An 11,758-nucleotide genomic window follows, 5' to 3' on the forward strand; every position below is an offset into this window, starting at 1 on the left:
CTGAGGACCGTGGATCCCCCCCGCCGTGCCCGGGACAAGCGGCACTGCTGCCATCTCTCCATCTAGCCGAGCTGTGACCCGCTGACAGAGCTCTGCCACCCGTCGGGGTGCTGCATTGCCCGCTCCCGGACCTGGCAGCGTCCCTGTACCGCTGCGGGTCAGGCTGGGCCATTGGCACAGATATGCCATGATTCTGCTGTTGCCCGCAGGGAGCGGAAGCCTAGCAGCAGCAAGGCCTGCATTGATCTGTCAGAGCTCGCCTGCCAGCCCGTGCCCACCCTGGCCAAGTCAGGTTTATTAAAACGTGTAAATGTTTCCTTTATTTCTGCTCAGAACTCGACAAAACCATATGGGAAGAGACTGGAATGAAATGCTGATAATGGAGAGTGTTCAGAACAGGTGTTATAAGGAACAGAGATGAGAGGTACCTCGTCTTAAAAGTGGTCAGGAAGATTCACGGCAATGGAGGAAGGATAGCTGTTGGAATTTGATGGTATTTCCAGAAGCTGTGTTTGCTCCCACAGAGCTGGGAAGGGAGGGCTTATAAGTGGATAAGCACACAGAACATTTCTTTTGGTCTATGCCAGCACTGAAGCTTCCTGATAGACCTTGCCCATTGTAAACTGCAGCTGAAATTAACATCCCCAAGACAGGCTTGATGACAAGTTGTACCTCATGGTTAGGGCTTCTGGTTGATCCAAGTGCTTTTAGAACTGTTGACCAAACTCTGCCGATGGGGAATTTAAAATAAACTGTCTGATCTTCCTATTCTGGAAGATACTTGAACCACCAGCTGAAGAACTCTAATGCTGCAGCAGATTAAAATTATCACTTGAAGCTGCAAAATTACAGCATTTCTCTGTGTGCATGCGACAGTTCTTGCCCCCTGGAGCAGCAGTGTCATCATCCACAGTACTGATTCCTGGAAACTTCAGTTGTGAAACGTAGAGGTTATGAGATTTGGGCAGGCACAAGTAGATCATTGATGGCTCTCACTCTGCTGCATAGTAAACCTTACATGTCCAAAAAAACAAAAAAAAGGAACCTGAGCTGTGTACTGTGTGTGCTTTGCTTAGCAAGGATGTAGCCTTCCCTGTAGGAGACAGGGGAAGGGAATCCTCAAGCAAGATTGCTATTTTAGAATTTTCCCTGTACTTATTGTTACAAGAAGCCATTTTGTTTCCATTAGTGACAGACGGTAACCTTCCTAAATCCCTATTAAGAGGGTTTTTTTATTCTTTCTGATGTACTGTTCAAAATACAGCTCAGGGTTTTCTCCATTTTGGGTAATGCTTACTGTGCTTGTGAGTTGTATCATCCCACTGCCACCATAAATTACTGCAGGAAAAAGGAAGCACAGCAGTGACAGAAAGAAGAACAGCATGAGCCAGTGTGCTCACCCTCCCAGAAGGTGGAATGAGCCACTTGTGGGATAATTGTGCTCTCACAGATTGCACACTGCAGGGTACTAGAACGGCTCTAAAGGAGAAGTTAGTAGCTGCTGATTCTTTGCTTCTGTAGTTGAAAGACTGGGTGTAGGTAGGTGAAATGGCGTGGTAGAAAAGCAGAGCAACTGGCATCAGAATGAGCCTGACTGTGGAAATGCTTTCCTTTTTCTTCCTGTTCTGTACAAGTTTAATGCCTTTGCATTCTGTGGCTTTGGCTCCACTGCATTGGCTAATAATGACCTTAAAGGACTATAAAGTAACAAAGGGAGAAAAACATCAAAATCCCTAGTCTTGCACATGGTGAGGTTTCCAGTCTCTGAGAGTCTGTGGCCAGCTGCCTTTTTCCAGTAAGGATAAGGTGCTGATGAGACTGCAGACCTGCAACAGGAAACTACATAAAATGGTTGTGTGAATAGCACTGAACAGGAATAATGCTGCTGGGAGACTGTAATGGATTATGCTAGGGAACAGTCCTGAAACCATGCCATGCAGTTTTCTTTGAGAAAGAAGTATTACCAAGGATGCTCTGAATGTGGCACAGCATGTTCTAGTGACTGCTGCAGTGGTGCTGATGTGAAACACCACATTCAGCTCAGCATGACTGAACTCTTTGGCAAAGCTTCGGATGGCTGGAATGGTGAAGGAGCAAAGCATAAGTGCAGAGCCTTTTTGCCATTAAGTCTCTCCATCTAGTATTTTACTTAACACATTTGCCCAGGAGCTTGTAAGACTTCTGCTGAAGAGAATGCTATGCTACTGTCCAAATTGTCAGAATAAAATATCCTATCTTGCTGCTGGTTGGTGTTTTGTTGTTTCTTGTTTTTATTTAAGAAAAAAGGTGAATTTAAATGCTTAGAACTACCATTTTGTGATACCTACTAGTAGTGTGATAGCTGATGTAGTCTGAAGTTTGGCATGGGTCCCAGCAAATACTACAGGTATTCTAAAGCACATGAAACATCCATATAAGCATTGAAAAATATTATTTTGCATATCAGTAGTAAAGTTTATGATACACAAAATACAGCAATTGGACATACTAAACATTTTCAGCAAACTTACCAAAGATGTACATTTTTGATAAGTGTACAACAGTACATTTGACAGAGTGTAGTAATACTTGCCATATCCTTTATCTCTTGAAAAATTTAAGGCTGTAGGGTGAAGCTGGAGAGAGGAATGATAGTGACTGCTGGGGAGAACAATGCAGCAAGTATCCAAAGGCTTGTTGCTTTGAGACTGCTGACAGAATTATCATTGTGCTGTAGTACGTGTAATATTAGTTCCTCAGACTTCGGAGGAGAGGGACTGGCCAGCTGCAGTCAAATGTACAAAACATTGTTCAAGCCTTGGGCAAAACCCACCACAATAAGAACAGCCCAGTCTTACTGGGCTACCTTATCTTTAGCACAGCGAACTGAAAATCCATGATTTTTCACATACCTTGTACCCTTTTCTGAAATGACTTAGCATCTGCCATTCCCACTGAAGAAGGGAATTGCTGCCAAAGCCAGAGGAGATTTGGAATTTGTCATTGCTTAGCTTCAGTATTCTTCTGAACTTGAAAAACCAGTAAAGGAACAGTAAAACAGGAAAATTTAGTTATCAGTTTAAATGTAAGATTTGTGGGTCTTTACTGGAGCAAAAACAGTATCAGCCATATAATTAAATTAATTATTTAGGTAACTGGGAGTATTTTGTTTAAATGAATTTGCTGATTGTACTGAAAGAGGGGGGTGTGTTTATCTGAAATACTCCCAAAATCATACAGGTTTGAACAAGTAAAAGTGGGCTGTAATACTTTAATATAGATAGGAGTAGTGAAAGAGTTACAGCAAAAATAATTACAGCTAATCAGCTCAGCTGTATGTTTTTAATAGCTCATTGTAGCCACAATGGCAACGTCATCTGAAGAAGTGTTGCTGATAGTGAAGAAGGTGCGTCAGAAGAAGCAGGATGGAGCTCTGTACCTGATGGCTGAACGCATTGCCTGGGCACCCGAGGGCAAGGACCGCTTCACTGTCAGCCACATGTATGCAGACATCAAATGTGAGTGCACACTGCTCCTGCTGCAGTCAGCAGTATTGCCCTGGATCTGTAAATATAGCACAAAGCTCGCGTGCCATGTAACGCTGGGTATAGCTAAGTGAGAAAGATTGCAAAGGTGTGGTGCTCTGGCCAGGCTACTCTGTAGCAGCAGAGATCAGGACTGTGGTGAAGTATCACCCGCTTAAGGATGCTACCACAGAACTTCTGTAGCCTTCAGATATTAACTTACACTGCATTTACTATTAACTCTGATAAACTTCTACAATAAATTGAACAGAAAAATAACCTGTGCCATATGCTTGTAGAGGGAAGGGTGGGAGGAGGATTGAGGACGCATATAGGATTTTCAGTCTAACACAGAAACTATCTGGCGTGTCATCTGTTTAACTCAGTATTTAAAGCTGTTTCAATTTTCATATAAAATGAACTCTGTTTTATTTTCATCCAACAGACCATAGCTTCAGAAGTGTCAGCTTCTGTAGTTTGGCCTAGCTGGTAACATTCTGAATAAGCATTTGCTGTTGCAACAGCAGAGTACTTGCAAGTCAAAACTAAACAGTAAATGTCTATAGCATGCTGCCTTTCTGGCTGTAATTAGTGCTCATATTTCATGTGCTGTAATGCCAAAGAAGGAATAAAAAGTAAGTTGTATGCGTCACTTGGTAATGGTTTAGTGATTATTGCTGTTTAAAGTCACATACAAGTACTGCAGCATGATCAAAAGTATACGATGAATCAGAACTAAGATGCTTTTTTCTTAAATATAAATGTGATAAGAAGTTTAAAAGCCCTGTTCACCTATAATAATCAACTTTGTGAAGGTTTTATTTAGCTATTAACTTACACTTAAGCAGCTTGTATTTTAAATATGTACCTGTGTAGGCATTGAAGTATTTTTAACTTAGGTGAAAAATGCTTTTTGTCATCTGAAATAAAAAAAGGCTGAGATGTATTTGTAAATTTGTAATAGAGATGATGATTTAGTATTGATATCTGGTTCCTGTCTCCCACTTGCACTGGAGAAAGGGCTGATATTAAAAGTTAGGTTAGTGCCATTTGCAGTGCTTCACTAAAGTCGGTATAGCAACAGTCCATAAGCATAGCTGTCCCAGGCTCTGCTCCCTCTGGTTATGAGGATGGAAGCAGGAATTAGGTTTTTCTTATGAGTCATGAGGGTGTAGTAGTACCTTGGAGGCATTGGTGGTTGACTTGGGGAGCAGTAGTGGCTAATTGCACTTAGCTCACCACTGGAACCTGGGATCCAGATGTGCTGTTACCCACCCTGCCTCTGCTTTCCTACCGCTGTCCTTCCGTGGGAGCTGGGCCAGCTGGAAAGACAAAAGGGGGTGCTTTTCAGTGGGTCAGTTCCTTGGTTCAGCTTGCTGCACAAACAGTAGCAATCATACAAAAAATGCAGCAGGAAGAAGTGGAAAGGGGGAATGAGGTCACCTTTCAGTAGCAGCCTGGATTGGTTCCAGGTTAAAACATCCAGGTGACGACAACCTCATTTGCAGCAGTTTTCTATGGATGCTGTGGGGAATGCAAAGATGAATCAGGACTCCTGAGCAGGAGCTGAAGGATATTGAGCAACAGGCTGCTACTCTCTGTGTCTTGTATTTTAGAGTGGACAAGGTGCAGGGTTCAAACTAATTCAAGGGGAAGACTGACTGTTCCACTTTCATGGCTGCAATTCACACACAGGATAATGGTATTTAATTGGATGATGAGGATAACTGCTTATAAGCAAATACTCTAGGGAAGACAGTTTCTTGTATAAGCTTACTGTCTGTCTCTCTGCAATCTAGGCCAGAAAATCAGTCCAGAAGGTAAAGCTAAAATTCAGCTGCAGCTGGTATTGCATGCAGGGGACACAACCAACTTCCACTTCTCCAATGAAAGCACAGCAGTCAAGGAGCGAGATGCGGTCAAGGATCTTCTTCAACAACTGTTGCCCAAGTTCAAAAGGAAAGCTAATAAAGAACTTGAGGAGAAGAACAGGTAAAGGGAAAGGAGCCTAAAAGTTCATTGTTTGTTTCTTCTAGTTGTTAGCTAACTATCATATATTTCTGTTAACAGTTGTTGTTATTTCAACATCATGCATGGTACAGCATTTGTTTCCCTAGTAAAAATCTCCCCGCTTTCAATTTCAAGGCAGTTCCTTGAGACTTACATAACTGTCACATGTTGAGACAACACTTTTGTGCTTAGTGACACGTTCTTGAGGTGTAAAGGCAGCCAGTCTGGCTGCCACCCGGTCTTCCTTATCCATAGCTATGAGAAGAGAGCACCCAACAGGCAGTCTGTCTCTTTAGTCTTCTTAAATATATATGTATCAGTTAGAAAAGCTGCTTGAAAAATTTTTTTTCTTTTCCAAAAATTTTGTGGAGCCTGGTGGGGTTTTTTTTCCTCCCCATAGAACCTCTTCCCCCTCAAGTCAAGACTACTAAATTGTTAGGTATTTTCATGCATCTCACTTGAGATGCTGCAGTTTGTTACTTGGCATACAGGATGTTTATTCTAAGAAATGTTTTGAGAAGATGTTGAGGACCTAAGTCCTTTTCCCAGATGGGCTCTTGAGATACATTTCCGTTCCTTTGAAATGTTTGTGTTAAATCACTCCCTGTGGCCACAGAGCTCCCTTCTCTGCATCTCCCCCAATGAATTTCACTTCATTCTAGTGTCTGCTGTGAATCCTCTGTCTGATGGCTTCCATTTCCAAAGACTGTTCTGGCTTTCAACATAGCTAAGTTAAAGCTAGATTTTTCAAAACATGAGAGCATTGCCTCGTGGGACAGACTGGATCTTAACAAGGTGATTTCCCAGCAGAAGGGCAAGAGCCCTTGTGCTAGAGCTGTGACACAGTCAGGATTAACTGGTTCCAGTACTGCAGCAAACACTAGGGTCTGCAGCAGTGTAGCCTGTTTTGGCACTGTTCCCATACTTATTTCTTTATGCTATGTGCCTTATTTCTGACAGTATTGGTGCTGAGAACATGGGCAGTCTTAGCTCTGAATCTTTGCCTCCTTAGATGGAGTTTTACAGCATTACACAATGCAGTATCAAGAGCTTTTCTAGTTACTGAAAACCCAGAATCCCTGCACGTACTCAGACATAGTGTGTTCTCTTGATTAGAAGTCCAAGTCTAGTGATGGGGCTTCATTAGCTTAATTGCAACAGATAAGGCAAAAAAGATTCAGCCTGTTCTGGAAGGGTACAACATCCACAGTCCCTGCAGCACTTCCTCCATTTATTGATATGAGCGAGTTGGGTACGTACCAAAATTCCTAGCTTTATTTCAATAACCAGAATAACAGACTGCTTTCTGCTGCACTAATTTGTAAGAATCGCTACTAATCCATACTTATGACAATAAGAAAAACTGGAGAAACTCTGGTGGTTAAAACATAATAGGGATATCCTGCCACAAAGCTTTCATTTCCACCTCATCCTACTTCATCCTTAGAGCAGCTAAAGAGTTTTGTTTTGTCCAGATTGCAGTTTATCCATGTTCTTCCCTAGACCATGTACTTATGTATCCATAAGACTGATTTTTTCGTTGTGTGCAATTGATCAAGACCCTGAGGTACATGCTAAAGATTGGTGAGGTTATTGGCGGATTGTGAACACATATGCATGTGTCCCTGAAAATAGCCCAGTGGGTTTCTAATAAGGTACACAGCTGTAAAAACAGCTGCTTAAACATTAGTGAAGATTCAGGTGTGCAGTCCTTGCATTTTGGGTAGTAAGAGTGATAACTTCTGTAAACATTGCTCCCTGGTGGAAGCAGTGACAAGGAATGTGTCTCACACTTGTGCTGTGATTATGTGATGAAGATCCTACTGTCACCACAGAAACATAAATGAACAACCATCTCAGGGTAATGTGTTTCAAGGAATCTTATCCCATAGATATTTTGTGATCTATACTCTTGCACTAGAGTAGAGATCCATAGCTACTGAATTTTAAGGTCTTAAACCAAGAATTGGACAGTGCTGAAACCTCCTTCTTTTCTCATCATACTTTTGTTATGGAACAGCAAGAAAATTTGCTGTGCTTTTACAGTTGAGGAGATTCCAGTCCTGGTGTGTGAAGACACAAAAGCACCACAGAATATTTTAGGACAAGACATGAATCCCACATTAACTTTTTCTTAGACATTACTGTTTTCTAACATTCAGTGTTAACACCCATTTCTTAAGTCTTTTCTGACAAACAGTGCTATTGCATTGGTTGTTTACATAGTCTTGTTAAGAAAGGCACAGCATTTTGAAAGAAAAGATGGTTTCTGTTCCTTTTGTGAACTCGTGTTAGTTGTGGAAATACTAGTAATTTATTCTACAGTGTTTCAATTCTATTCAATACATTCTTTTACCAGAATGCTGCAAGAAGATCCTGTTTTGTTTCAGCTCTATAAAGACCTTGTTGTGAGCCAAGTAATCAGTGCTGAAGAATTCTGGGCCAACCGTTTAAGCCTGAATGCAGGGGATAATTCTGCAGCACCTAGTAAGCAGGATGTGGGCATCTCTGCAGCATTCCTGGTACGTTGAACCTCTAACTTACAGGATTTTAGAGCAAACAAATTGGGGAAAGTGAGAGTTCTGCTCATGCACTTTATTCCCATATACATGAATTTTGTACTTTTCTGGTTCCTCAGCATCTCTCCGCTATTCCAAGTGTAAAGGAGAAAAAAAACAATTTCCTGCTAATCTGCAACCTCAAAGTTTTGTCAGTTTAAGATGCCCAATTTGAACTTTAAATTGCCAACAGGCAGATGATGTTTGTACTGCTGCTCTGCCTCCCATAAAACAGGAGTGACGTGAATATATGGTCACTAGATTAGACTGTATTAGCTTAATAAGTTAAAGAGCATATCTGTGGCAGCATTGACATGCATAAATGAACCCTTCCACCTAAGGGTTTTATTTCCTTCCCAATTTTTTAAACCAATACATGCTTTCAGCTACTTGAAGAACAACTTGTGTGTCTGAAACCTCATTTTCTCTCTCTTTTTCTCTAACTTTCAGTTATTTTACCCATTTGTGGAAACCATGCTTCAGTAATTTCAGTGCAGTCTAAAAGTAATCTAGGTACAACTTCAGATTCTTCACGCAGAGACATGGTTCTACTTCTGCAACAAAATTCACAGATAGGACTCTTTAGATGGAATCCCACTTCCACCTTTGTAATGACTGTGCTCTTAGTGGGTGTGGGAGAGAAAGAGGAGGTAGGAATTGTTTTAATTTAGCTGCTGTAAAACCACTTGGTTTTTTCCCCCTCCTTGGAAATACCTGAATCAGTTGCCAAACAAATTTGATTGCTGATTTCCTCCCATTATTTTTACACCTTAATATTAAAAAAAGAAATCACAATGAAAAGTAAATGCACCAAACCTTCAAAACTGAAGCGTTCTTAAAATAACTGGTTATGCTTCTGTCCTCTGCATTTCTGAAGAAGAAATCTTCAGATATTTGTGTTTCCTAATTCAAGTTAAACCTGACTGGCTCTCCTGAGAATGAGTGCTTCCCTGGGAAGAAGATGGTACAAAAGCTAGACTTGAGGTACACAGGAAAAGGAGGAAAAGGCAGCAGCCTGTGCCATCATGTACTTTTCCTGTTTCTGAGAGCTGGATGGAGCACTTCCCTCCTCCAGAGCTTCCTAAAGAGATCACTGAGATTTAAGTTCAAAGTTCTTCTAAGCTAACACTGAAGCTTTAAATTTAATGTTACTTATCAGTTATACTAAGGTGTTTTTAGTGTATAAGGGAATAAGGTATAAGAGCCATAAATCCTTTTTTTGTCACTTCATTACAGCCACTGATTATTCACTAGCTGAATTGTTGAGTGAACAATAAAACATGAGGCATATACAGTACACTTACCTATTTTTACTTTGACACAAGGATAAGCATAAATGAATTAAGCATAAATAAATTAAGCTTATCTTGTTTTGACCAATGGAGTGCTCTTTGCTTTCTAAAGCCTGCAGTCTGCTTGTTGAATTGTCCCTTAGGTGGCAAGTATAATAAAATAATTCATGTTTGCTCTTTCATTTCTCGTTGCAAAATACCTACGTATGATCAAATATGCTGTGGATTACTGGAGGAAGAAGATTATTTTACCTGCAGCAGACCTTGCTTGCAAGATGCCAGTTCTTTTCCTTCTGCAGTCAGAGAAAGCATCCAGACATGACTCTTCTTTCCCCTGTGTGCTTTTCCTTAGGCTGATGTACGGCCTCAGACAGACGGCTGCAACGGGCTGAGGTACAACTTGACTTCGGATATTATTGAATCCATATTTCGGACATACCCTGCAGGTAAGAGCGGTGTTTTACACATCAGACACACCCAATTAAGACTGGTCTTTTTACTGTCTTACTGTGGAAAGACTAAAATGTTAGTCTGAGCCTGTAAGTATAAGGGATCATATCTTCCAGTCCTCTGGATAAATTTCCCTGCCTCATTAGAGGGATGGAAAGAAGCATATTCTTACGTTTCATATAAGCATAAAATATGCTTTTGAAATGAAAACTTTATTTTATTAAATGAAAACATTTTAACTTGTGTTGACTTTTTGTTTTTTAAATTGTGAGTAAATGTTTGATTCCCGTTATACTCTCCTACTCAGTGTTGCAATTGTTACTTTTCATGAAATCACCTTTGGGAGGAAAAGAACCTGATTCCCATCATTTCCCCTGCACTATAATGAACATTGATTCATTCTGGCCCCTAGTATGGGGGTAATTTAAGAGTGTTGAGGCCAGTGTTACATGCACTTTTCAAAGCTTTACAGGCCTAAATGAGTACTTGTTTGCTCATGCTTAATACTGCAGTCCCTTCCATTTAATGGGAATGAATGGAGGCAGGCAGAAAGCAAGGAAGCCAGCAAGAAAATGTTGACATAAAATACCCTGTTAAGATTTGTGGAACAGTTTGTAATCGTTCTGGGTTTCGTTCACAGTAAAAATGAAATATGCAGAGAATGTTCCACATAACATGACCGAGAGGGAATTCTGGACACGATTTTTTCAGTCTCATTATTTTCATCGGGATAGGCTCAACACAGGCTCAAAAGACCTCTTTGCAGAATGTGCCAAACTGGATGAGAAAGGTAAGCTGGTTGTCTCTGAAAGCTACAGATGGTCATAGAAAGTTAGCTACAGCTTTGCCATTCTGAGCACATTTCATAGTGAGAGCATTTCTTGGAACAAATTAGCCTTTGGAAAGTGGCAGCACTAGAAATAAGCTTTTACTACTAATTCCATAATATGTTGTCAGTTACTATGGAATAATTTCGTGTACATAATAGGTTTTGTTTTGTGATATGTGCACCATTTACAACAGGTACAGCTTTTGTTATAGATGGGGTTTTAGTAAATGGGATCCCTATTGGTCCAGATTGTCCAGAGGAGTTGCCATCCCTGTTCTCTGTCAGTCTTTTTAATCTGAAATGCTGAAGTATTACCTGACTTAAGTTTTTTATGAAGTTTTGAGATAGGTTTGCGATGATACAGAATTGTGGGGAGTTGGGATCACTTACCACCATTCCATAATATGTATTCTGGCTAATGAAAGCATTCTATTAGGAATGCAAAACCCTTCACAAGTCAAAGCTATCACCAGATATAAACTCATACTACCCAGGCAGGGCAGCAAAACAGTGCCAAAATTAGAAGAAGCACAATTGAGGCTTCCCAGCTCCCACTAATAAAAGTGCATCTCAATTTATTTTTTTAATCAGTGTTGAGTGATGTCTAGAAGTTGGTGAAAACTGGGTTAATTAGTAGGAAAATGTTTTAGAGTAACTTCACACATTTATTGCTTATTTTAAATGGAACTTCAAAAAAGGTTTAAAGTTTTAGTCTCAGTGTGATTTGGGCCTGTGCAGAACCTTTGTCTTTTAAAGATTAAATATAACCTGATGATCCCACAATTATTCTATTTGTTTAGATACAGTTTTTCATGGTTTTTTTCCTTTGTTTCACACAGGGTTAAAAGCAATGGTGTCTCAAGGAGTGAAAAACCCCCTGATAGATTTAACAGCTTTGGAAGATAAAACATTAGATGAAGTAAGTACTTGGGGGGAAAAAACAGGAAACAAACAAAAAATCCAAAAGAAAACCATACACCTTCCTTAGTTTCATTTAAGGATTAGTGAATCCTTCTTTTAAAATCACTACAAATGCTAATTTTAAAACAAATCCCTCACTAGGCAGTTGGAGTGGTTGGGTACTCAACATTTCTACTGTTGTTTGGGTGTTGGGAC

General features: G+C 40.4%; 1 protein-coding gene across 1 annotated transcript in view; it reads left to right on the plus strand.

Annotated features, from left to right (window-relative positions):
- Positions 1-6: 6 nt before the first annotated feature.
- The window catches only part of GTF2H1 (general transcription factor IIH subunit 1), a 23,361-nt gene continuing 11,609 nt past the window's right edge, over positions 7-11,758 (plus strand). The window contains exons 1-7 of the mRNA XM_008644254.2: positions 7-2,100; positions 3,329-3,497; positions 5,303-5,495; positions 7,873-8,035; positions 9,716-9,809; positions 10,454-10,603; positions 11,482-11,561. Of these exons, the coding sequence (XP_008642476.2) occupies positions 2,074-2,100; positions 3,329-3,497; positions 5,303-5,495; positions 7,873-8,035; positions 9,716-9,809; positions 10,454-10,603; positions 11,482-11,561 (876 nt within the window). The 5' untranslated portion in view covers positions 7-2,073. The remainder of the gene's footprint in view (positions 2,101-3,328; positions 3,498-5,302; positions 5,496-7,872; positions 8,036-9,715; positions 9,810-10,453; positions 10,604-11,481; positions 11,562-11,758) is intronic.

This window comes from Corvus brachyrhynchos, unplaced genomic scaffold (genome assembly GCF_000691975.1).
Source record: "Corvus brachyrhynchos isolate BGI_N302 unplaced genomic scaffold, ASM69197v1 scaffold62, whole genome shotgun sequence".
Lineage (NCBI taxonomy): Eukaryota > Metazoa > Chordata > Aves > Passeriformes > Corvidae > Corvus > Corvus brachyrhynchos.